Source organism: Clinocottus analis, unplaced genomic scaffold (genome assembly GCF_023055335.1).
Source record: "Clinocottus analis isolate CAN_PGR_092001 unplaced genomic scaffold, fCliAna1.0.p SCAF_18, whole genome shotgun sequence".
In the NCBI taxonomy this organism is placed as follows: domain Eukaryota; kingdom Metazoa; phylum Chordata; class Actinopteri; order Perciformes; family Cottidae; genus Clinocottus; species Clinocottus analis.
In genome coordinates, this window is record NW_027175909.1 from 10,072,190 (window position 1) to 10,098,440 (window position 26,251).

Genomic DNA, 26,251 nt, shown 5'->3' on the forward strand with positions numbered 1-26,251 from the left:
CAAACCCATCCATCTCTCACCAAGAGCACCCAATATTACGGCCCATCTAGGTCTGTTTGAGAGGAAATGATGGCTTCTACAAATATAAATGATAATCAGTGGCTACGTGAGGCCAAGAGACACAAGCGCTCAAGTTCACCAAGTACCAGCAGCGGCACAGTCCCAAGAACATGTAACTATAGATGTTTATAGGTAAATCATATTTTTCTATCGGTAAACCGAGTATAAAATCACATGTTGTAAATGTTCCCGTGAGGGTTATCATGGCATGTCTTTAAACCGCAGCGATGCTGAAATTGAAAATGAGCGTCCGAAAGCCAGAAAGAGAAAATCTAACTGTTTGTCCAAAATAAATGTATTCTTTCACGGGAACACTCACCCGTGCCATCATCCACATTTTCCACCTCCATCACCTCCGTGTTGATTCTCCCTCTGAACAGGTAGCGCGGACCCTCTGTGGCCGTCTTGCTGTTTTTTAAGCGTCTGGGATGGAGAGAAGCAAACAAATCACTCCTGTTGTTGCTTACTGAGTAATTAGTATCACTCACAGTTCATTCAAGAGGCTAATTATAATCATCTGATGTTTGTCTACGTGTAATAACCACATTAAGAGGAAAATGCATCAAATTTAGATCCAATTTAAATTTAGGGCAACACACTTTTTACTTTATTTTCTCTTTTGTTTAGTAAATGGATCTGTTCAATGCGCTCCCTGCATGTGTTACACTTTATACAGCACAACAAAATCTAAACACATGGCAACTTGGTTGGTGGCGTGTAAACAAGGCCTGCAAAACAAACACAGCCAATGGGTGTAGCATTATTGTTAGCAACTGCATTTGTAGCTCAGTGCCTGCAGAAGCACAACAATGGTCAGCAATCAGCAGGAGCTTCCTGACTCGACTTGCACTGATCATAATAAATGTCAGATCATTTAGTAAACTTCCTTTCCAACCACCTAAAAGATAAATGAAACAGAAAAAAAGTCCACAGATGGTGGTTGATGTGACTAATCACATGTCGCCATTTCCCTAAATAAAAAAAATGAAATCCCAAATCCTTCTGTCACCAGTCTCCTGATGCATAACTTCTTTCAACTCCCTCACAAAAAAAGTTAAATGCTGCTCACAAGTCACTGCTCTCTTTTCTTTAGCAAAGTAAAGGAACTTGCACAAGGACTTCTTCATAAAGTTATGTTATGTAGGAGTACACAGATGGAGGGGAAATTTTAATTAGCATGAACCAGATTTTTATTCGGTCTCTTAAAAAAATACACACTGTAATGAGAATTATAATGCATCTTCTGATTTGTGGATTATGCCAGTAAGGTAATGAATGAAAGAGGGTCAAGACACCTGTTTTTCTTCTTGCAGTACACCAGAAGTTTGTCAAACAGGAAGAAAATCCTCTCTTGTATGTTTCCAGCTGAAATCTTCAAGAGGACGCCGTGCATGAGCATCTCAGTGCATGTATCTGTGATATTGGAGCCCTGCAAACAGACATGTGGGCAAAAGGTCAAACAGAAGAGAAAGAAAAAGAGTGAAACAAATGCTTGGACATAGGGTGACACACAAGAATGCAGGAAACAAGATATTCAAACTAGCAAATCATTTTAATGTGAATCTTTTTATCCGAAAGAGAAAGTTTTCTAAAAAAATTAACTCGATACCATTCAATGTTCACACATAGTGACTGAACAGGAGGAGGGACTACAAAGCCCAGCCTTTCCTGTTCCCTCTCTCATGGGTCTGTAAAAACACTCCCCGCTTCCTCGGAGTCGATTGCTGTGGGACTTTAAAACGCACGGCCGTTAATAGCGTCTATAGAATAACATCCCGTCCAGTCCAACCATGTGTTGCATTGTCGCGCCTGGTCACCACATTGGTTGGGGTTCCTGCTGCAAGTGATAAAGTGTGCTGTCTTTCCCCTTACCTTGCCTGCTCTGGGAATTTATGTACCACGTTTGATCGGCCCTTCAGAGCTAAAAATAAGTCCCTTGCGCACACAGCCGGAAAATGTGCTAAGCATTTCCTCCTGCTGGAGACATCAGTGGGCCAAAACGTATCCCGCTTTTTCCTTCTTTCGCTCCTCGCCCTTTTTATCCTCCGCCTTTCCCTTCTGCCAATCAACCCTCACTCTCTTCCCCTCCCATTGGTTCCTCTCTCTATTCCTCTGTATCTTTCATTCCTTCCTTCACATTTTTTTTGTTGTTTTTTTTGGGTTTCCCACTCTTTCAGCAGCCTTTTAACTCCTCAGTTCATGACCAGATGTTAAACTAATTTGCAGCCAGTAAATGTGTGCACACCAAACATGGAAACTTGTCCTGGTCACTAGAAGGGGCCAATTGCATTACAGTGGCATTTCCCGAATAGAAGTACTAACGCTTCACATTTGTGTTTAAAGCGTTTTTCATAGAACCCCCCCAGTCCATTTACTACTTTATTTGCAACCTTTTTTAGATTTTTCTATTTCTGCAGCTTTTTTCTATCACTCAACACAATTCCTGTTGCAAGCCAAAGCCCCGCAGAGGCCGTACTCAGAAACTTAAGCAACATTTTAAACCCTCAGTCATCTGTTTCATCTAAATTTCAACCCTCTATTTTTATAGCCAGACAAACAGCCAGACATAACAACTGCAGAAATGGATACAAAAAAATTAGGAAGACAAAGCAGAATATTCCAGTAATCAAGAGAAAAGTGTGGAGGAAAAATGTATATTAAACTCTAAAGTGGTATTTGTCAATTGGTAATTAAAGTAAGTTTGAAGAACTCCAATTAAACTCAAACGAGAACAGAATGTGAAGGGAAACACAACTGGAAACTACTACCCACTGCTCTAAAATTAACATATTTCTATGGCACAGAGTGACAAAACACAGACACGTTCAACACAACCCGACTGGTAATCACCGCCCTGACAAACGCTGGCAGTCGTCCCCATGGTGACCACTGCGGGCCATCGCCCAGTCTCTCCCACGCGAGGTGAACCTGCCAGGGTGCCCCAGGGCAGCCAGCTGTGGACCAGGTCAGCGCTAACAAGCAATCAGCCCGGGCGTAGCAGCAGGAACGGAAAAACAGCATCTCCCACAAACACTCCTCATCCCTCCATCATTCCTCAGACACCCACACAGAAATGCAAGATGCAACCATCCCTCAGCCAGCTCTCCCTTTTCGCCTTTTCTTTCTACATCACAATGTTCGTAAGACTTTTTGTGTGTGTTTTTGTATGTATACGGGTCTAGGATTTTTTCTTCATAAACATGAGCCAACTATGTTTGTTGCTGCAGTATATTTTACTATGAAACAAAACAAAAACATACTCGCCTCAACTTTGAAAAACCTTTCTAAATACTAAAACAACACATTCATAGAAACCTGACCACTGAGGCCAACTGGCTCCTTATTAAAGCATCCCAGAACGCAGGGAAAAAAACTAATCTAAAGGCAACCCTCCAGACCCAGAAGTTCGGTCTACCTGATGATGATTGAATCGGTGACCCTTAAGCGTGACGGCTTTAATCACAGGCTCATCCAGGAGGAAAGAATTGGACCATTGTGAAAACAACTCATTGTTCCCAGAGAGAACAAGAAAGCTTAAAAGGCTGACAAAAGTCACGCCACTTGGAATGCATTGCTGGCATCGGGTTAAGTGGCTTTAAATATGTCATGACTTTGAGCTTTGACCGAGGGAAAGCTCAGCTGTGTTTCAAAAAATTAATAACCTACAAGCCAAGTCTGACTGCATAACAGGACAGTCAATGCAGCCATTCAAATTGAATTTTCTGGGTATGATTAAATCATTTAACACAGTGTACACAGCTCATTTGAGACCCACCTCCCAGCCCTCGATATGGGACTGCCATTCCTCCAAAATCTCCAACTTCTCCATCTGTCTCTTGGCCTCGTTGATGCTGGAGCACACGGCCTTCATCACCTGCAGAGACTCCTGCACCAGGACGTAGTCGTTGTGCTTCTTAGGGGTCCTTTTCAGCAGCTCCTGCAAATGCAAATGCCACACAAAGTCTCCCATGAAAAACAAGTATAACTCTTAAAACATATTTACACATGCAAACAATGACAGAAACATGCTCAAATATGTTCACACTCCACAAGTGCTTACCTTGCTGTGGTTCCTGAGTGAAGTGGTTAAAACCCCGCTACTGTATGCCACGGTCTAGCAAAAGCAATGGCGAGCTCTGAGTCTATAGACTAAACACTGTCTTTCAATATGTCAGCTTCTATAGAGCAAACGTACACTGTCCTGGATATATCTGCAACCATGCTGGCTATCTCTGTCATTTCAGAGCGGGAGCCTGTGGCAGCTGGGAGACTTCAAATGGCAGAGCATCGGATTACCCCATTATATTATTATTACTACTAGATGCCTGTGCCTGCGCTGGTGGCTGTTTAGAGAACGCCTGGGTGAATTAATAGATCATAACAAGACGAATGAGATGGGACAGCTCGGGACACAGACTGAGACGAGACTTTGAAAGTGTATTTGATTTCGCACACGTTTCACGTTGGGAAATGGAATATTTCAGAACTAACAACTGAGAGTGCCGGCATGAATGAGCCCAGTCAAAGTGTCCGAATGCACAGCTGGCGAGGGAAGGTGATGATAGGTCTTGTGTTATTTCTACGATGTGGCTGTGCTGGGGAACTAAAACAAAGAGCAGACGTGTCAGAATATGAAACCGGTGTTTCATTAGCGAGGGAGAAGTTGATGTGAATCGGACGAGACAGCCCTAACTAATGACTAGGTGGTGGTGAGTGAAACGAGGAGTAGAAGCTGCACTACAGCGAAAGGGTGTGGTATCTCTATAATACGTGGTTATCGTGCACAAGACCATACTCACTCGGAGCAGCAATGGGTACTTGCAGATCCTCTGTATAGGAGCTACCAGGTAACCTTCCAGCGGGACCTCTGTGTTTTTTCTGCCTCCCAGCAACATGCAGTTCTGCAGGAGAGGAGAGGAGCTTTAACAAGGCGGACGCGAGCAGCTCTGTGAGGCTGTAATGCTCATTGGAAAGAAAACACACTTTTCTTCTTGATTTTAGAAATCGTAGTGAATGAAATGTAATAATTGAACAGAGTGAAAGTATAAAGGAGTTTGGAAAACTCATATGAAATGGGTTAATCGGTAGCATCAGCAGTATTGCTCGACGGTAAGGGTTGCCAGGATGTCATTGACAAACATTTTGAGGAATTAGCAACCAATTTTTAGCCTCTGGTTGCCTCTCAGTGGCAACCACTTTTTAACAGTTGAAAAATATGGACAGCAGCACACAGGTAAACATTTGTGTCTCTTCAGTTGTATGTAAGAAAGCAGCTCTCTCAGTAGACTCAAACTTGTATTCCTCTAAGTTTAATTTGTATTATTAAGCCGTCATACAACTCCATAGTCGTTTCAGTTTCGGCAAGCACATTTAAAAGTTAGTTTTGAGTCCTGGTGTAAACATGGTGTAAACAGAAAGGTCATCATGTTGACTCAGTTGTGAGATTTTATAATATCTAGGTAGAGAGATGCAAGTATGTGAGCATTACTAAAATGTGCTAAGTAGCACCAGTACAGCTTAGGCTAATGTGAGTATCATTGGTTATGCAGGTGTTTGGTCATAAACCATACTCTTGGGCAAATAGACTAGTTTGACCGGCTAGTTACACAAGGGTACAGTCAGGGGAACATGGAAGTGTGTAGGATTCATTCTCAGGGGACGATGAACGTCTGTCTGAAATCGTATGGCAACCAATAGTTGTTCAAATATATCTGGACAAAAGTGGTGGAGTGACCCACAGACCAACATCGCCATCACTAAATTTAGATTTATCATAAGCTAAGAGATAATCTTTGCCTTCAGCCGATCAAAGGGACCCTTACCATCATGTGGTAGGATACAGGTTGTAAGGTCAACTGCTTCTATACACTCTCACCTCCCTCTCACCTGAAATATCAACGAGGTGCCGGATTACAGTGTAAACAATAAACCAGGCTTTATGGCAGCCAGTTGGCCAAAGGTTTAGTTGAGGTTAGCAGATATCCTCACCCTCGTCATGGCCGGGCTGAGGAGGTGACCTGAGGTATATTAGGCCATAGCTAATTGTAGGCTGGACGGTAACACGAGACCCATATAGGCCGTATGGAAGGTTAGGTCATCAAAAGGTTAAAGCTATAAAGGCACCATTAAATCAAAGTCAATTAATACCTTTACCTCCTCTGGCTTCCTAGATTAAAGGCAAGCATGGACAGTAAATCAGAATAGAGCTCCTGCAGCCTCTTTGATGGCATGTTCAGTGTGTGCATATGTGTGTTCATTCTCTTACTCTATCAATGACCGTTGAACCAGTCATGTGCTTCTCCAATGAACAGGCCAATCAATACACCAAAGTCGGTGGTCATACTGTGGTTCTTCTGGTTGTGTTACTCTGCTGTAGATATACATTTTTAAAGTGATCGATATTAATGCTGGTCTTAAAACACAAGGGGTGGTGTGTTGTGATACAAGAGTGTGGCGCTGTGAGGTAATGGAGTAAGGAGCAAGACTCGCATCATACACACAAAGTAAAAACGTATAAACACGGGTACAAAAGACTTAACAGTATCAAGTGAAGAGCTGTGAAAGGCAATTGAAAAAGGAAAAATGGCTAATATGTTGACCTCCAACACACACAGCTTGCGAGCAGCAGGGGGGATGTAGTCATCTTTTGTTCTAGCAACATGATGCTCCCCTGTGGAAGTGAAATTCAGAGAGGGAGTCCGCCCACATGAGGGGCAGAGTCACATCAGCTGTCAGACACCCTGGAACATTAAGTACTGGGTCAACACTGTCAACAATGTGTAGGTTACTGTGTGTTTGTATGTCTAACAGAGTGAGGCTGTGTGTTTTCATATGTGAGCAGGTTTGTTCACGCATGACCGCTCTCGGACTTCAATATTGACATCAAGAAATCAACTATATTTTTGGAGTTACCCTAAATATTGAACACGCCATATGGATGTTTAACTATAAAGCTATAGAAGGAGACGTAAGTTAAAACAAATAGCTGTTAACCTCCAATGGAGGAAGAAAGTAACAAACTGCAGTCCAGTAACAAACTGCAGTGACAAACTGCCAGTTAATAACTATAACGTGTGTTAGCATGAATTGAAAAGAGTAACTCTGACTGTGCATGAGTTGGTTGCATGTACGTGCATCTTGTTAGACCCTACTCACCAGTAAACATGTCCGAACGCTCCTGATCTTACTGAGCTCCAGCAGCAGCCTCTGAGCCTTCTCGTGGTTCCCACAGTATTCATCATAAATCTGGAAACGACTCCTCTGCAAGAGATAAAGAACGACAAGGACGCATGAGTAAAAAGAACAAATTAAAAGACAGGAAGAAAGAAAGAGACAAGGGGGCGACAAAGTCAAGACGAACATGGGGAAAAGAGTAGAGGCCGTCGAGAAATAATTTAAGCCAGATCGGGCAAAACAGACGAGAAAACAAGGCAAAAACAGACCGGAGCAGACGTGTGAATTATAGGATTCACTGAAGGTAAGAATTCTTCCCCATACTCTCGTCTCCATCATAAAATAAATAATGTATATTGTGTGTGTGTGTGTGTGTGTGTGTGTGTGTGTGTGTGTGTGTGTGTGTGTGTGTGTGTGTGTGTGTGTGTGTGTGGGTTCCAATAGTATCCATCTGCCTTGCAGACATATTACTGACAACTTTCCACCACAGCAGTTCTCATGACATTCATACTCCATTGTCTTTGAAAGGCAGCAGTGGGACCAGACCGCACAGCCTTTAAATCACTCACTACAAAGTCACCACAGAGCTGCAAAAATAGTAACAGTCTTCAGCCATGCGGTTTTGCCTCAGAAGATATGATAGAAAGAGACAGAGCTCTCTTAACAATGACTGCAACAACTTGCAAATACACATGTTTCATTACCTGTAGAGTATGCTCTTCTTGTTTTCAGTTTATAAATCTCCAAAAAAAAATGTTGGTCCCTAGAAACTGATTTAACCGTCGTTCTAAAGGGAGGAGTGGAGTCTGAAATCCGCAAGAACCAATTTGCAGGCCTGAGGGATTTTGATTTCAGCAGCACACTGTCCAGCTGGCTTACTTACCTATTTGTGTTTCTGTAGTAAAGTTACATTGTGTAATTCTTTCCTGGAACTTTTAAAATATCAACATATCACTACTGAGAAATACATGTGAGGGGAAAAAAACTGCACAATAACAGAAAGAAATTCACGTCTAATCTCAATGGACTCACATGGTCACTCATGACTGAATTATGGTCATGAGCTTTTAGTTATGCTGTAAATTTTATCCCAATGAGGTCATCTCTCTCTCTCTCTCTCTCTCTCTTTCACCTGTTATATCAGCGCCCGACTGGCAGAGGAGTCGCCTTCAGCCCAACAGAAGGATGGTGAGATTTATTAGACTTTGAAACCTATTATATGCCAGTGTGCCTCCCGGCTTAGCATCAAAGAAATGTGATATATAGGAGGGGTGAGCAGTACATCAGAACCGTATCAAGCATATCTCACATGTGCAATCTCTCATCATGGGTAATCCAGAAAGATGAATCGACAACATGTGGTGTGTCTTATCCTTTTTAACAGTACTCTGAGGCAAAACTGCATTTGAGCTCTGATAGTAAAGCAGGAGAGAAATTATATAACTGAACCAAAGATTACTGCTAACAGAGCTTGCATGGATGCAACTAAACTACACTTGCAATAGAGGAATTAGGTAATGACGGTCCCGTGTGTTACTTACAAAGTGCAAGAAGCAACGCCCGATTTCATGGTGAGCATGAGGGTCAGGCTGCAGCAGCTCTTCCACCATGGAGAGGAAGTCCTTGTGCACGGCCAGGATCTCCTCGATGTTGGAGAATAAAACCTAAAAGAGAAAAACGACATGCAGTGTCTGTTCTTGGCATATTTGCCAGCTGTTTTTTCCTTCAGCGGTGTTCCTAACATTGCTCAAATCAATACTTTGGAGTGTATTTCTTTTTTTGTGGCCATGTGGCACTGGGCAAATTTCTGAGGCCACACAATAAAGAGTGAGGTTTCTTTGAAATGGGCATTTTGGCTTCAGATGCCTTTCATATGGGGGTTCAAACATTATTATTATTAGATATTTTGTTTTTTAAAGGAGCACTTTTTTTTAAAGATGGAAACGTCTTCATGTGGTGTTGACTCCTGCCCCCTTTTATGTCCTTTTTTATGGTGATGTTAGAGGACAAAACAATGCTCACTGTGAATGGAGGAAGAAGCTAGTGAAATAAAATCAAGGCATGGAAACCAGAGAAGCCTTTTACGGGTGAGGCAAAACTAATCTTCAGTGGCGCGAAGGACAGACTCTTGTGAGTGAATTTCATCAATGCAACTTTGCTCCAAGAGGACTGAAAGTCATTCAGCTGCTCGGCGACGACACTGACCTATTATCCAAACCCCTCTCGGTACAGCATGTTCCCAAACAAAAAATAGCAGGAATGGACATATTCCAAAACATGAGACGTGCAGTAAATATCCACTGAATGTCTATTTTACCTTCAAGTGTAAGCAAGCTCACTGAAACGGTCACTCTCCCACCGGAGAGACCATCCTTTATTATCCTCCAGCCGGAATCGCTTATAAATAGATTATATTTACAGCTGCTTCCTGGATCGCCCACTACTTCTTGCTCCATTCAGAACTTGGCTAATTTAGGTTGAAAGAGCTCTCCAAACAAGGGACTCACTTTATTCAGGTTCCAATGTAATTTCCGGACTTTTCACGGATCGGGTTACTGTCTGAAAAAAGGGTGTGTGTGCAGTGTACAAGTCCATCTTAATTATGCTATCTCACACCCTTACAGATTGACCCTCACCTTAACGGTCTCCTCTGTGATGTTCTTGTCAATTTTGGTGGCTGCATACTGGTTGAGACGATGTAGAAACACCTGAAGCAGAGCAGGAAAGAAAAGGAAAGGTTAACACTTTTGAAATGGATTAAATTACGTTTTGCCGTCTGATCTTTTTCGCCTTTAACGAGACACGCAGAAGACGAGATTTGATGCTTTGTGTAAAGCCGCAACACTTGGGCTGCCACAGCAAATTGGTCAACATCATAATGAACACTTGATACACACGAAACACAATCTTTGCACTGGGAGAAAAGAAAGAAAGAAAAACTAATAATTGCAGCGCATGGTATTTCAAAGGCGATGTTAAGTGGCTGGGGATGGGAGTCTGAGAGGCCAAACAGTGTGTGAATTGAGATGGATGGGAAGTGCTCTTTCTTCCTTCGGTCCCCGAGGATGCTGGTTCCCAGGCTGCATCACCGCACAAGCCCTCAACAACCCATTTAATGCTTCAGGGCACTTTCTGAGAATGGCACATTAAGGTGTGCTTCGAATGTTATCTCCTAAAATGTGACTAAAGAGGAATTAGTCATTTTTTGAACCCCGCCTGAGGGAGGGCTTTTAGAAAAGAAGACATCCATCAACAGGTACCAGACAAGAATCTCTATCTTTTTTGTGCAATGCTTGGAATACAGTTTGGCAAAGGAATCCATCTTCAGTGGAAGGATCTGGGGAAAAAGGAATGGCTGCACTTTGATTTTGATCGATGCCTATGATGCACTTCACTTTGGGGAAGCGATGATGAAATCCAGAGCAAGGCTTGAACATCTTTCGTGAAGTACAAAGAAATTGCATTCAATCGTTCTGAATTTTAGTCTAATCAAACTGGATGTCGAGCAACAGCAAGAACGTCCATCATGCTCATATTTCTTTTCAATATGAACGAGAGAAAGTCAAGCAGCAGCAAAGAAACGTCCTTGGAACAACATCATAAAATATCTTGTGTGATTTGGGTTTTATTTTACCGACACTTTGTTTTCATTTCCCATGTCACAGTAATAACTTTGTTTATCCTCCAAATAGCATAAAGATCAGTAACTCAGGCGAGATAAAAGTGGAGATGAGATCTCAAAGTAGAATATGAGTGTACTGGAACTTTGCCAAAGTTGTCAGCTAATACACTGTAAGAAGACTTACGACTCAGAAGATAAACTAACCCAATTAAAAAAAATAGGAATTACAGTTTGACTCACAAAAACAACTCTCAAACAACAGTTAGGAAAACCAGAGCTGAAAGGGAACGCAGCAGTGCTGTCAAAACCCAAATTCTGACTTAATCAATGGCTTGTCACTGATCCCACCAATCCTCTCACAAAGCCACAGCAACGTGACAGACAGCATGATGGGCACAGAGTCGGTGCAACAACACAAAATATTCCGACACAGAAAAACCCTTCAGCGTTACAAAGCGTCATTTCATGGTACAGCGTGACACAAACCATCAGCAGATCCATAAACACATAACCAAGCTGAGCGGCAGTGGGATGCATTCAGCCGCTGTGAGTGCAGTAAGAAGTTAGTCTGTCTAGCTGGCCCTGACCACGGGCGTCCCTTTACCGCCCCACCGAGGGCCATAATGCCATCTGTGGTCCAGTGCAGCCACACAGCAGGCGGCTTGACCTGAGCAAGTTCTCATATTACAACCACAAAGCATGTAAACAGCTTACTTTACTGAGCAGACAAGCCAAGAGTTATTCCTTAACACCAAGATCTAAGTGAGTGGTTGAAACAGATCGAGAGGTGGCTGAGCTAAATCCGTGGTAAAATCTCCATTTCTAGCTAAATACAAAGCCAACGTTCCGTTCGAAAAACGTATTGACATGAAGCAAATACAGAAATCATCTTCATCACATTGTATTGACGTCAAGCAACACTTCAAAAGTAACTGGATAAGTGTTTGAATCCAGGCTAAAAAAAAAAAAAGGAGCTCAAATAATCAGCCTCTTTGTTGCCGGCCAACTTTACGCTGATTACCATTCCGTAGCTGCATTGCCTCGCAACTCTGCCACTCACGAGCATTAGCATCTGATTAGCAAGTCTAATATGTACAAACATGGAGCAGACTTCGACAGGCATGACGGTGCTTACAGTACAGGACCTTAGCTGAGCAGAAGTAGTGCTAATTTGCATCAAAACCAGATTCCTATCGTTGGTGTGTTGACATCAAACATGGGCTCATTACGGAGTCTATCACATCAGGTTTAATAATGAAGCGTCTATTCAACAGGAGATAATCACTCGATCTGCAAAGCACTAATTACACAACATTTCTACAGATATGGGGGGGCTCTGCAGCAAAACAGGAGCCACACTGCAGATGCGTATCAGAAGTAAACAACACAAGAAAGACGTCATAAAGGAGTGCAGCAACTCTAAATCTGATTGGATGGAGATGATAAATTGCCTTATCACCCAGAAGATAAGAGTGTTTGTTTTTCGCCGCACAGAAATTTAGAACATCTTTCATGTAGTTTTCTAGACGAGAACCACACAGGAAACGGACTCGGCCACAAAAAAAAGTCTGAACAATTAATTTGAGACAGTGTTACAGACTGGCTTTTATTTGGGGAATCTAACATGTCTCTTCCGAGGAGACAGCCAAGACATTGTTAGGAGACTGATCCTGGAAAAGCTCAGCAGACAGAGAATGGGAAACTGACTGACTGATTGAATTTATGGACACAGTAACAGTACCTAGGGTGACTGTGGATATAAGCCCATTTCAGGTTTGGATAGTACCTGACAGAGCTGCACTACATAAATACACTGCTCATTTGCAAAAGCCTTGTATTGTCACTCTGTGTCAGTGGAAAACATCTAGGATTTGTCTCTTGATTGCATCAAAAAACAGAACTGCTTCTTGGTTTAAAGCTGCAAGAGAGTCTACGATGACAACAATTCAAATTAAAAGGGATGAATTCTACAGCAGCTGAAGAACTGATGAAGAACCATGACATTTCCACCATGGTTTACCACGATTGCTTTCTCCCAACGCTCAGTAATGACCAATAGATTTAAGGAGGGACACATGTTGTTCCCAAGGACGGGATGTGCTCTCAAGCAGGAATTCACCATCCCTGGGCACCGTCAACTACTGAATTACTAGCGGACTTCATTGCATTTAACATTTAAAAGGAGGCGTTCGAAATCCATCTCACGCTTTCTGTGATCAGACATTATGAACTGAGCAGAAAACACTGAACGACAAGACATGTCTCTTCACAAATGTAAGTAATGACAATCCAAGATACTCAAGGAAAATGATGAGGTGAAGTGATGAGCTCAAATAACAAAAAGTTCAAAGAGTTGGGCAACGGCGGGGATTTTCTTTTAGTGTTCTTTACATTGGCCATTCTAGGAAAGTTAGACGTGTCTCTGAAATGGCATCAACTGACTCTGACAAACACACCAAGACAGCCAGGCCTCTTATTTGAGTGTAAATAGCCATAGGGTGTAACATATTGTGTATTCTGTGACTGTCTTTCCAGTGTTTCCTGATTGTGCATTCCTTGCACCTGTTCTCGTTCCAGACTCCTCCCTCTTCGTGTGCCTTCCTCCTGTGTGATTGCAAAGCCCCGCCCTCATTGTTTCCACCTGTGCCTCATTGTCTGTCTTCACCTGTGTAATTAGTCTGTGTCTTTCCCTGGTCAGTTGTGAGATTGTCTTATTCCGTGTGTGTGTGTGTGTGTGTGTGTGTGCGCATTGCCTTCGAGCTGGATTTGTGTTAATTTCCAGGATCAGTTCTTTCCCAGGTTTTGTAACTTTGACTAGTAAAGTACTTTTTGATTTCGGCTCACTGTGACTCCTGTTGTTTCCTCTGCACTTGAGTCTCTGCCCCACCACACTTGGTCGTGACACTTTTTTTTGTTGTCTTTCTTTGTAGCTGTTTGTATCTGTTCTTTTCTGCATCAGACATTTTTCCTGTTTCTATTTATCTGACATGCAGTACATGCATTTTCTATTCTTAATCATGTACCAACAGCACTCAACAAGGGGGGGAAAAATCTGTCACAAAGTAATTTTGTTCCCTGGAGCCCAGGTGTAATCATCTGGATTGTCACTCTAATGGCTGAGGGGGGACTACACATTAAAACCCCATTAAAGTTTTCATTATTCCACAGAGCAGATGGGTGTGATGAATAGATAGGTCCAATCACTGCGTGTGGCCCTGCCTGCCATTAATCAACACAGGCGCACATGCTGTAGGTAACAAAGCCGCTGGAGTGGAAATCATGGCCGTGTCATCTGATGCAGTAATGCCCCCACGTGATAACGACCTGACTTTTACTGTCACGCTGAAACTGAGATAGGCCACCTCGCAGGCCACCTTTCCATCACCTACATACTAGGATTGGACAACTGCCTCAATCTCTGAGCGGCAGCTCGCTCAATAACTGCAGTTTTCTAACATGTGTTTTTTGCTCAGGGTATTTGAAATGACACCTGGTTTGTAGTGTCATGCAGGAAAAGAAAAGGCTGACAGACTTCCAAGAGACAGCCGAGTTCAGGACATTTTGTGAATGGACTTTATCCAGCATCTCTCCACCAGATCGGAAAGATACAATCAGCGGAAGGCTCGCCCCTCCTCCTGTATATGCTGATCTCTGTCAATGAAACATGTGAATCTCACCAGAGGAGTTTGGCAAAAACAGCTCACTGGCTTCCTCAAACATGTAAACCAACAAGGACATAGGAGACAATGATGGACATTCTTGCACTTCAAAATAAAGTTTGTGTACGGTATAGTTGCCAAAACAGAGCATGTGCTTGGGTCAAAAAAGGAAATACAAGAGTGAATGTGAAGTGAGTGGAAAAGAGAATGAACAAAGTGCAAGGGAAGAAAAGGCATGTCATTCATCACCTTGCACAGCCAGCAGAGCGGGCTGTGATGGGAATACAAACCCAAAACAGGGAAGAAAAGAGCACTAAACGGATCCAAAAGAGCACTAAACAGATCCAAGAGCAAATTGCTTTAATAAAAGCTATCTCGCTGCTCCCATGCTACAGAAATTAGTTTGAATCAAGTACAAAGCGAGCCTCAAACATCTGCTAATGCATTCAAGTTAAAACTATTGGAAGAGTAGGCAGGAACAAGGGGCCTGTTTGATGTATTACATGCAAAACAACCATTTCAGGTCCCTGTGGCCCCTCGAATACAATGCTCTCTCCTTGAAATCAAAAGTACTAAAGCAGCTGCATTAAAAAGAGTAAAACAATTTTACAACTTCTTCTTTTGCTCCCATAATTAATTTGCGTTTGATAGTGATGTAAGATCTATTGCTAGCAACTGAAATAGCTCCAATCTGAGTTCATTGGCACTGGTCACCAGTAAACTCTGGAAGAATGAATAGGCCCTCAGAGTCTATTGGACAAACTGCCTCTTTTGTCTGCTGATGATTCACTGATGGGCTTTGTTGTCCTGATTGGAGAGCCGGCACACACACACACACACACACACGCACACAGAAACATCCTGGTTCTCCATTATGATTAAAATATAGTGGTGTGAAAAAGATTACATGTAGAGGAGTATGACGACACACATCCATTGGAGTTTTCTAATCCAAACTCTGTGAAAGAATCCTCGCTGGTTAACAAATAAAAAAGATGAGACAAAGATAACCACTCGACCCCAGAGATGGAGACACACACAACAGCTTCCCCACGAAAAAGCCCACTGTAGTAAATCACTAGACTGTGAAGGTATGCTCATTAACGTTACAGTCTCTTTGGGTATGTGTCTGTTTTCTGTCATACATCTGTCCCCTGGGATGGCAGACTAAAAACGTATAACACACTATGATGATAGCTGTGAAAGGACAGCAAGGTAACAGGTGCGCATGCAGCTTGACACCCTCAGGCAAAGCTCTCAAAACACCCGAGTCGCTGGATCCGGTGTGTGTGTGTGTGTGTGTGTGTGTGTGTGTGTGTGTGTGTGTGTGTGTGTGTGTGTGTGTGTGTGTGTATATGTATGTGTGTTTGCGTGTGTGTGTGTTAGGAAATGAGAGTGCAGCAGCGATAGAAAGAGACAATGCAAACTGATAGAGAGGATGTACAGTGGGAAGGAAAAAAGAGAGCCTTGTTTGGCCTTCTCCTTGCATAAATGAGCTGCTTTTAAACCAGAGTTCAACAACACAGGGTTAAATCTCATAGCCTAACACACACACACACACACACACAGAGAGAGAGAGAGAGAGAGACACACACACACACAGAGAGAGAGAGAGACACACACACACCAAATTCCTGGCAAGCAAAAACAGAATTTTGCCAAAAAGGTCCCGACCAGAGACAGAGCCAGTCTCCGATGCTGAGAGCACACAGGGGAACATCCGAAAAGAGAGAAAAGGCTCTTTGTAGTGATTCCCTCCCATAAGCCAGGCCCCTCCTGTCTTCAACAGGTCCTGATGACACCTAAAGGAGTCATCCCAGCCTTCCCATCTCATTAGTCCTCTGGCTAGTTTTTCCAGACAGGCCTGTTTCTCTCCACTGGGAATGTATACAGGAAACAGACACTCTTAATGTAGCGGGGAATGTTAATTTGTCTATCTTGGGAGTGGCTATTAGGCTCATCTGCACAGCTCAATGCAGGCTCTCTGGTTTTAATTAACAACAGAGAACATAGTGCAAATTCATTTTACCGGTTCCTCGAGTGAACAAAAGCCCATTTGTCTTCGGAAGCCTTTCATTTTAAATTTCAGGCTGTCTGTATGAACACCACATGACTTTCAGAAATAAATGAAATACTGCTGAAGAACACAAAAATAAAGTTGTTAGCTTGTTAAGGAAAAGTGAAGACCAAATATTTGCTTTGAGGCATCTTCAAGAACTCCAAATTGCTTGTGTAGGGTATAGAAAATGTCTTCTCTGACATGTTATTGTTGTGCAGTGTCCCTGAAGCGCTTTATCTAATGAATATGTCTGTGTCCAGTGTCTCCGCCTGACTCCTGGTGAGCGACTTTGAAATGAACACGAGCATAAAACGATGCTTGAGGTCATGTCCGTTTAACTGAATACCCGACAGACTGTGGGGCTGTTCAATTTCATCCCTTGCGGCACTATAAATGGTGGGAATCTTCAGCATATTAGGAAGATCTTTTGACTTGACTGAAATTGGGTACGAAGCACTGAGGCCAGCCTTTAGTATGAGTTATTCTCTCGAGACCTTACCTGCCAATCTCCATGTGCAGCCAGGCAAAACATTATCAACTGATAGATGGCAATTCCCATCCGAGCCACACACAGGCACCCTGCATTGATGAGCAAGATGACTAAGCAGAATCAATCTGTGGCGCACTCCTAAGCATGACTGTCACAAATAGAGATTGTTCATTTGATTACCGCTTCGGGCCTCACACGCCATCCGTCTCAGCAGGACTGGCAGGGAAAAAGGAAAGCTGCAGAGTCAGCCTCTCTCACACTTCGGACCAGACGCTGTCAATAGAGAACTGAACAACTGCCATGCCAGTTTCTCCACGCTCTCCTTCTCCCCAAACACAACTGTTCAGAGCATGCCCACTTGGACAAATACCCCCTTCTGCCAGGGTTCGGCTTACCGTGGCTTCTTTTTGTCTGTGAATGGACAGAGCAGGAGGCTCTGGGCCAACATGGCTGACACCACTGAGATAAGAGATAATATAATGCTTTATTAGTTCTGCAGGGACATTTTCAATGGAGGTACAGTAACTCCTTTCATTGTAATTGAGTAATTTGTTTTCGCTGACGTAGTGATTATAAGTTTAATTAGTAACTGCTGCGCTAAAGTTTTTAGCAAATCCACCCAACAACATGCCAAATGGCAAATGGCATACTTTTTCCTCAGCTTACCGTGATATGGTGGCAGCTTTCCCTCTAAATATGTTCTATTCAAAGGCTCACACTGTTGTATTAGAGTCTGATGTAGGACCCCAGCCTTTAGTCCTCCCATGCAAGGCTAATTTTCAGTTATCAAGTTATCCCTTTTCGTGGAAAGTAGAGGCTTACTGTGTCAAGGGACAACTTGTTTCAGGTCAGGGGCTGAAAATAAATTGGAAAGAGAAAGAAAGACAGACAGACATAAAGCGATGTATATTGCATACTTTGAGACAGAGAGACACTTTTAGAGCTACTATAGCAAATCCCAGTTAAGAGCTTAATTCAATAATTTAGTGAAGTGGAATTTCCCATCACGTCTGGCTGGGCGGCTCTTGGTGTTTACGGATTCAGAGCCCAGACATGCTGGATGACATGAATGGCATGTGACGTGTGAGTTTAACCCACAGAGAGAACAAGTCAACTGGTCTGGGTACAATTTATTTATTTGTTTACAACTGTCAATAAAGTCCCGATTTGAGAATGTAGAGACATCTGCACACGTGTTTGTAGAAAAATTCATGATATTAAACCACGTGGTTGGGCATTTGTTTTACAAAGAATACAACCGTAATCCGACTATCAACGGACAAGCATTTCATTCATTTGTAAACACATTGTCATCTTATATCAGTGTCGGCAGAATTATGGGAAAGCTAAAGAAGGATGAAGGGTGCTAAGCAGACACTGCAGGCATACTGATCTGAGCAAGTGTGTGTGTGCATGTCTTTCTGTCTGTCTGTCTGTCTGTGAGCGAGAGAGTGAGAGTGTGTGTCTGTGTGCTCCCTGCGGTAGAGCATGCCAGCTAAAACACAGGCCCCCTTGTGATGATGACCCTTTCAACTCCATGAACGTCCTGACAAGTGTCAACCGAAGTCCCGCCACTCTTCTACTTGTTGCACGTAAGCACCATGTGACCAGGCAGCTGGCGCTGTCCAAATCAAAGGCCGCCTTCTCCTCCTTGGCAGCAGGAAAGCGCCACCTCTGCCTCCTGAGCTAAATCCACTTTGTGGATTCAGCGCAGGGGTCCTTGCAGCCCTATAGGCGATATAGGGCTGCAAGGACCCCTTGCATCGAAGCATCGAAGCTTCCCGCTGCCAAGTGGGCATCTGTGGCAAAATTCTCCTTTCCCTCGCGCAGTGGAGACAGTGGGGGAAGTGTGTGAGTGTGTGCGTGCAAAGCAAGAAACATGCAGCACAATGTAAAGACGGGGAGGGCCAGGAAGGAAGGAAATCCTGCTTGAAAAATGTCCTCTGAGACAAAAGCAAGAGAAGTCGCTATAGTGCAACAAGCTTTTTAAGGGGATTAATAGGTTTTGTTTTACACTGACAGTAATAGGGTGTAAATGACTGTCATCAGTTAAGTCGTAGGCAAGACGAGGCAATAACAAAAGCTAATAGTGATTTCTAGCTGCTAAGAGGAGCTAACCAGCTGCCGGGTAGGATTTACTGTACAGCCGTGAGTGTGGTGTCTTCTTATCTCACTCTCTGCCAGACAGTGAATATGTGTATTTTACAAAATGTTGAACTATTCCTTCAATGAAAGGAGACAAAATGACTCTGGTGAAATGTTGTTTCAACAACAGCAGCACTGCAGGAACCGTTCCTATAATAAAAGTTCATTTAGAAATTCTGCTGTCACATTTGCAGCAACAACCCTTGAACTTTCCCTAACGTAGCATTACAATATGCTACATTTCTAGTAATTCCACAACCTGGCAAAAAGTAGGTAACGCATTTTACTAAATATTTATATAACTGTAATTACGACTGCTACATCTAGGAAATTGTCACATTTTGTCTTCTGTAAAAAATGAATGTATAAAATATTGAACGGCAAACAAAACACGCAGAATTTCAGAGCAGGATTGCTCAATGGCAAGCTGTAACATAATCCCACCTCATGTTTTCATAGATATCGGACTCAAGGTTGATGCAAAACTGTCAGCAGAAGAGGGCTCTGCTGTCGCTAATCTTTTATGTGGTTGCTGAACAGGTTTATGCACACAATGCATCGACTGATACTGCACATGCAAAGTTAAAAGGGCACAAAATAAATGCACAGTTATGACCAAACAGAGCGAGAATGTATTTACACTGCAGAAATCAGATCACTTCTCTAATGGCTGTGGTGTGAAAATGAAATGCAAGTAAGCCACATCATCCATGCAGGGGCCTCGCACAGGGGACAGACAGCAGAAAAAACAGTCTGCGTTCTCAGAGAGCAGAGCCTCACTAAATTCAATTTAAAAGAGTCAAGGAGAAACAATCCCACCTCTCTCTATGCTTCCATTTCTTTCTCACAGATATAAAACATAGTTGTGTCTATACGAGCTAAATCTAAATAAAAAATACACCATCCATACGATTATGGTCAATGATGGGTAATCACTCCACTCTGGCCTAGTCTAAGGATCACAATAAACCTTTACATAGAAAGAAAGTTAAATATATATATATATATATATATATATATATATATATATATATATATATATATATATATATCAGTACAGATTTCAAAATAATGGATGGCCCATATGCAGTCGCTGCTCCTTCCGGGACACAGTGCTGAAAAACAAGAAAGAAGCAGCACCATAGAGAGAGATTTCAGGAATATGAAAGGGTACAGCGCATAAGACGCCGGTGTGGAATTAATAACGGTACGATAAGACATTCGTAAATGAATAAAGGAAGCAATTAAGGAATAAAGAAGAGAGCAATGATTGCACACTGCTTTCTGTGGAATCTCTTATCACTAAATGCAGCAAATTATGGAGTCTGACGAATGTAAGCAACTGTAAATGGACACAAGCGGACTCTAAGCACTCAAAACCACCCAATCCAAACACACCAACATCATGTGAGCACACATATTCAATCTTATCTGATGTGTCACTTAAAAAAGCTATTTAAACAGCTTAGTGGAATCTGCACAAGGGGCTATATCATGTGGCGTCAGTCTCGTTACACCAACATATACAACTTCTGCCCTCTTTAACCCAGAATCCGCTCCTCCTCCTCCAACAGATCCAGACAACAGCTGCCAACATTTCTGGCTCCTGTCCACCAAAACATGAACAATTAAGCTTTTTTGCTGTGTGATAAATACCACCCCTAAATACAGTTCAATTCATCTTAGTTAATTTAGTCCGTATTGAAAACAAAAAAGCACAATAGCTTATTTAACATAAATAAAACATGCCTCCATAAGTAATCTATGGACAAGTTTCTGTGAAACACATTTTCGCTTGTGTGTTTTCATCAATCAGGATCCACTGACCATCAGCATCTTCTGTTCTTGTTTCCATCAGAGCTCAGGAGGGAGCTCAATATTGGCATGAAGCCCACAGATTAACAGACAGGAAGGGCATGGGAACAAGGGGCCGTGACCTTTGGGGTCGTCGGTTGTCCGTTCGGTGCATATGAACCTTCTCGTCGAGCTAACCTCCTTCTGGACTGCCCACTAGTTATACGTTACAAGCAAAGTTAACTCCTTGGCCGCTCAAGACGTAAACAAATCTAAAGCCTGCAAGAGAGATGTGGAACTACTACATACAAATACACACACACCTGGGTTTCTGTGCGTCAGTAAATGATTTTCCTGAGCAGCTACTTTCTCCATTAGGCATGATTCCCTGACTTCCTGCAGCCATTTTCAGTGAAAAGATAGTACTGACTTAAAGTGACCACCGACTTGTTTGTTGACCAATAACCTCTCCACATAAGGTCTGCAGTAGCAGATATAACAATAGTAATTGTGTGCAACTGTATTTAAAAGATGTGAAAATACACCTGCTTCATTTCTCAAAACTTCATCCCCTGATGATCCATAGTTTGTTTTTAAGAGTTTGCACCGCATTATAATGTGTCAAACAACATTTATTAATTTAGATTTATGCAAGGGATTAAAAGTGTTTTTTTAACGTCACACTCTGTGGTTTCTTCATAGTTCAACAGGCTTTTTTTGGTGGAAGAGGAAGGCAGCAGCTGAGGGACCACTTAATGCACTGCGAAGCTCTTTGGAATATATTAAGTTAACTTGTGCCTCGGATCTCCCTCCAGAATCAGGACATGAAAGATTTTCTCCTTTGTCCCTTCTTGCATTCTTCCTGCAAAGCGCTTATCTTGCAAGCAAATGGCTTTCAAAGTCTCTCTATCAAGAGCGAACAATGTCAGAGACTATGTAAAGTATTTCATTTGACACTGTGAAGACAAAAGAATAGAAAGGCTAAAACCTCATTAAAATGACTGTTTACATTACGTCTTGATTTGTTCCAGTCATTTAGACGATTTCTAAGAATGACTGTCATTTTATTGGCTCGTCGCTGTGCAAGATAAACACCAGTGTCCACCGCCGCCCACTATATCTAGCTATAATTGTTCATTACGTAAGAAAGGCCTGAGATATTTCAAACAGCTTCCCTAGAGCCTTCTTCTCACTGCCGGACTACTGTGCAAGTGTAGTGCATGCAGTTTAAAAAGTTGTGCTTTAATCCACAGAAAGTCAAATTTAGACTTTCCAATAATGAAACCTACAAGATGTAATCAGCCTACTTTCCCACAGGAGGTTAGGTACGGTCACACAATAGGCTCAGACTGTCCTGGGACAAATTGCCCTAATCATCCATGTTGTTTTCCACAACCTTAATGGTAAGGTATGTGTGAGGTGCATTGTGTTTGAGTCCCACGGATCAGCAGCAAGGATCTCTGCTCTACAGTTCAACTTTGGCTACTGACCGGAGCCTCATTGTTCCCCAGCATTTCCTAACCTCGGAGGAATTCCTCCTCCAGGAAATATGGCTTACAAGAGAAGGCACCAAGCCCAGCCACTTGCAGAACACCCCCCACCCCACTGCCCCCCCGCCCTACTCTTCACCCTCCTGGCAATATCTACTGCATGATCAGCTCTATCCTTTTTCCTTCTCCCCTCGGGCAACCTTTCAACCTTCTCCCTGCTGGTACTCGGAGTCTCCTGGATTATCCCACCAGGGAGTCGCACAGAGGGGGGGGCGGCTTGTCCTCCATTCGGACCTCTCGACACACAGAAACTTGTGTGGTTCCTAACTGGTTCTAGTGTGGCAGTAGAGGAAGGCTGGGAGGCAACTGGTGTGCTTGTGTCTGATCAGATGAAAGTCTTCCGTATGACCCCCCCTCACCCTCGTGGGTCTGTCTTTGATCATCCTGAGCGTCTTCCACAACTACTCCCGGAGACCGCCCAGATGATAAGACAGTAGATAACAGTGACTCTTTGTCTTTTCCTCTCACTTTCTAGCTTCTTTATTATCATCATCCAGCTCTATGAGCTCCAATCCGCAGCTAAACCAACAATTGTAATCTCTTTTCGCAGTCAGATCTCAATCTGATGCATCCATGCTGACATTCCCGGGACAGAACAGAGTTGCCTTGTAAGGATCAGTCACTCCTGAAATGAATCCCAGTTCCAGCACCACAGGGGTTGATAAAAGAGGGTTGGCTGCATTCCCCAAACCCCCACCGCCACGGACAGAGGACACATTCCCTCATGTAATCGCCTCCTCCATTTCTCCAGTGATGCTACTTCTAAGAAAAGGCCAGAGAGAGCTACATCCCCTCCCTCGTCCCTCTGTCCTCCATTAGAAACATCTGGGCAGTGGGAGGGAGGTCAGGGTGTTCACATCCATCCATGTGGTCTGGGATATAGCACTCTTAATGACACACAACACCCTTTCGACCTGACATCCTTGCAAAGCTCCCATCGCAGGAAGAAGCTTAAAACTGTTGAGAGAATGTGGAGGAAGCCATTCATACACGCAGTCCAGATCACATGGTGTCCGTGTTTTAAGGTCCGGAACATCCACAGCTTTCTTTGTCATTAAGACTTGATTCCCAACTGTACACAGCGTTCTGGTTTAAACATGGGGCCTTTCCAATGTTTCCTTTCCCTCCCTTCTTCAGGGTTACGTGTAATTATCGTCTGTAACATCATTAAGCTGACAGCCCATCAGGCCTGTGTTGCCAACCAAGCGTTGAGCTCAGTGTGCAGCCGGAGCCGGTGGTTTTCATTTGAGTCCACCTGTGCCGTCCTTGGCAGAACTCGCCGCACTTCTGGATTCGATCAAAAGTTGGCAAAGGAAGCAGCGAGCTGCACTCACAGTGTATTTTCTACGCTGATTGAGAAGTGAATGGAATAGTAACGCTGTAAAAAGACAGGGTCAGCAGAAACACAGATATCCTTACGGAAGAGTGTACCTGGGGAATTTCTGCTCTTTCATGTTCAGATACACAGCTTATTTCTAATGTATAATGATTGTAAAGAGGGATGCAATAACCTGAACTGAAAGTGCACGCTACAGTAAACATTACCTAAATAGTACAAATTATATAAGTTTGGGGGTAATTTAAGGAAGACATTGTATTTTGTCGTGCTTTGAGGTTTATTCATCTTACTGATGTAGTGAATTCAAGTAGTTTCTGATCAGACAAACCACTGTGAGCCTCCAACAGCCTGAGAGGAGGATTACACATCACACTGGCTTTGCAGGAACTAAAGCTGTGCCATGCCTCTTTGTACCTGCTTTTCGAGTTTCACACTTGCCATCTGAAAAGTTAATATTTCCATCTGAAAGGGAGGGAGGGGGTGGTGGGGGTGGATGGTTTGAGAGAGTATTGCAGGTAAAAGTGTATTTTTATGTTGGACAACCTGCTCACGTTATTACCAGCAGCAGCATCATGCACGCGTGAGTGCACAAGTTATTAACATGTAACACTTAGCGCGCGAGCCCTGCTGCACTGCGCATACCAAACAGGCTGCAGTTGTTTTGTTTGCTAACTTTTTTGGGGGGGGGAGGAGAAGGGAGGTCATTTTCTTGAGTGATGTATTTGCTAAAGACCGACTCTCACTACTTACCGAGAGGAACTCAAGCGTCCCGACGTAATCCCGCTCCGTCTTCAGAAGTTCATTTAGGACGCACACTCGCAAACGGAGCTGTTTCTCCAAATCCTTCCCGCTTTCAGCCCTGTGCTCGCTTCTGCTCTCCTCGGTCATATTGAGTGAAGAGATGCAACAAAACAAACACACACACACAAACACAAAAAAAAAACGTGTTTCCTTCGTTACGAAACCGGTTTCAGTTGCGAAAGTGTAAAGTGTGCAGCATGGTCAATGCTGAGGAGGGTGCGACCGGTGTGTGTACTGGAAGTCCAGGGGGGGGGAAAAGTGCACAAACAATTAGAAGAAGAAAAAAAAACAAAGTGAAAATGAAGCTGACGAAAATTAAATAAAAACAAAGATGGACACGACACGACAGCGCGAGGCTGCTTCCCAGAGAGCGAGACGGAAGAGTGAGCAACAAGTGGACAGCAGTTTGGAAAGTTGAGTCCCTGTGACTCCAAACAGCTTCATCCTGATCCAGCCTCCCAGCGAGCCTCCACCGCGGAGACGAGGACCAGAGTCACGGCAGCGCTCGTGCACGAGACGACTTCCGGTTTCCCTTTTCAGTATACAACTGAAGCGACAGGTTTTGAGGAGGAAAAAACACACGGGTGAACACATTTAAACACATTTTTGTGACGATTTTACAGGTGATGTATAAGCAAATGAAATTGCGGGTGATAACTGTCGAAAAGGACATGCGGGAAATTCAAGGTACGCTGCCTGAACAGATGCCTTCTAATACATCATTGGAGATGTGTCCTTTTAATTTGGAGGGGTAATTTCTGTACTTCTGGAATAATTGTCGTTATCTCCATTTTGGCTTTACACTCCTGATACTGGACAAGGCAGGAAAATGTTTTCAACCTGACACATTGGATCATAAACCGAAGAGAGTATCACTCCGGGGAAAAAATAAAACAATTTAATTCTCTAAAGATAAAGAGAAAAAAGACAGCAAATCAGCACAGATAACAGTTTTACTTTGCCCAAGTGGAATTCAAGAAATGGGGAAATAAAGTTCTCCTCATTTGTTTGAGAACTCCTTGGTTAGACTGAAACTAGTGTCACTGCAAAAGTTAACCATGCAAGATAACTGCGTTGAATTATGAGAATTACTTTAATTGCTTTCGGTCTCTTCATAATAAAGCACAGCAGTCGGTTAATGAAGTAATACTATTCAGTCGTAAAATCTCTGCTTAGTTCATTAAGTTGCAAATTAGGGTATTACTGATATCTTAGTGTTGAAAAGCCATTTGTACATTTCAGTTTTTATCAGTTCTTTAGATAAAAAAAAACACACAGATTAAGTTGACTCAAATGAAAGAGGGAGGCACAGATGGGCCTGCACTGGATCAGACATCTCTCACAATGACAACCTCTGTCAACAGACTGATTGCTTTCCTCACTAATGGAGCTTCACACTGGTTTCAAAATCCCATTTACTACCAGCAGAAACAAGACATTGTGGACTGTGAGGGTCTGGGACTCAAAGCTGTAATATTAGGGCACAGCGAGGGTCTCCTCTCCTTAATGCGATTCATGAGACACGGCTGCATTTTGCAACTCATTCAGACCTTTTTCTT

At 43.0% G+C, this 26,251-nt stretch overlaps 1 protein-coding gene across 1 annotated transcript in view; it reads right to left on the reverse strand.

The window, feature by feature from the left end:
- prex2 (phosphatidylinositol-3,4,5-trisphosphate-dependent Rac exchange factor 2) overlaps positions 1-25,103 on the reverse strand; it is an 81,448-nt gene extending 56,345 nt beyond the window's left edge. Inside the window, exons 1-8 of the mRNA XM_068581963.1 lie at positions 24,642-25,103; positions 9,870-9,941; positions 8,775-8,897; positions 7,216-7,320; positions 4,860-4,961; positions 3,836-3,997; positions 1,356-1,489; positions 380-483 (exon numbers count right to left, since the gene is read on the reverse strand). Of these exons, the coding sequence (XP_068438064.1) occupies positions 380-483; positions 1,356-1,489; positions 3,836-3,997; positions 4,860-4,961; positions 7,216-7,320; positions 8,775-8,897; positions 9,870-9,941; positions 24,642-24,779 (940 nt within the window). The 5' untranslated portion in view covers positions 24,780-25,103. The remainder of the gene's footprint in view (positions 1-379; positions 484-1,355; positions 1,490-3,835; positions 3,998-4,859; positions 4,962-7,215; positions 7,321-8,774; positions 8,898-9,869; positions 9,942-24,641) is intronic.
- Positions 25,104-26,251: the final 1,148 nt, after the last annotated feature.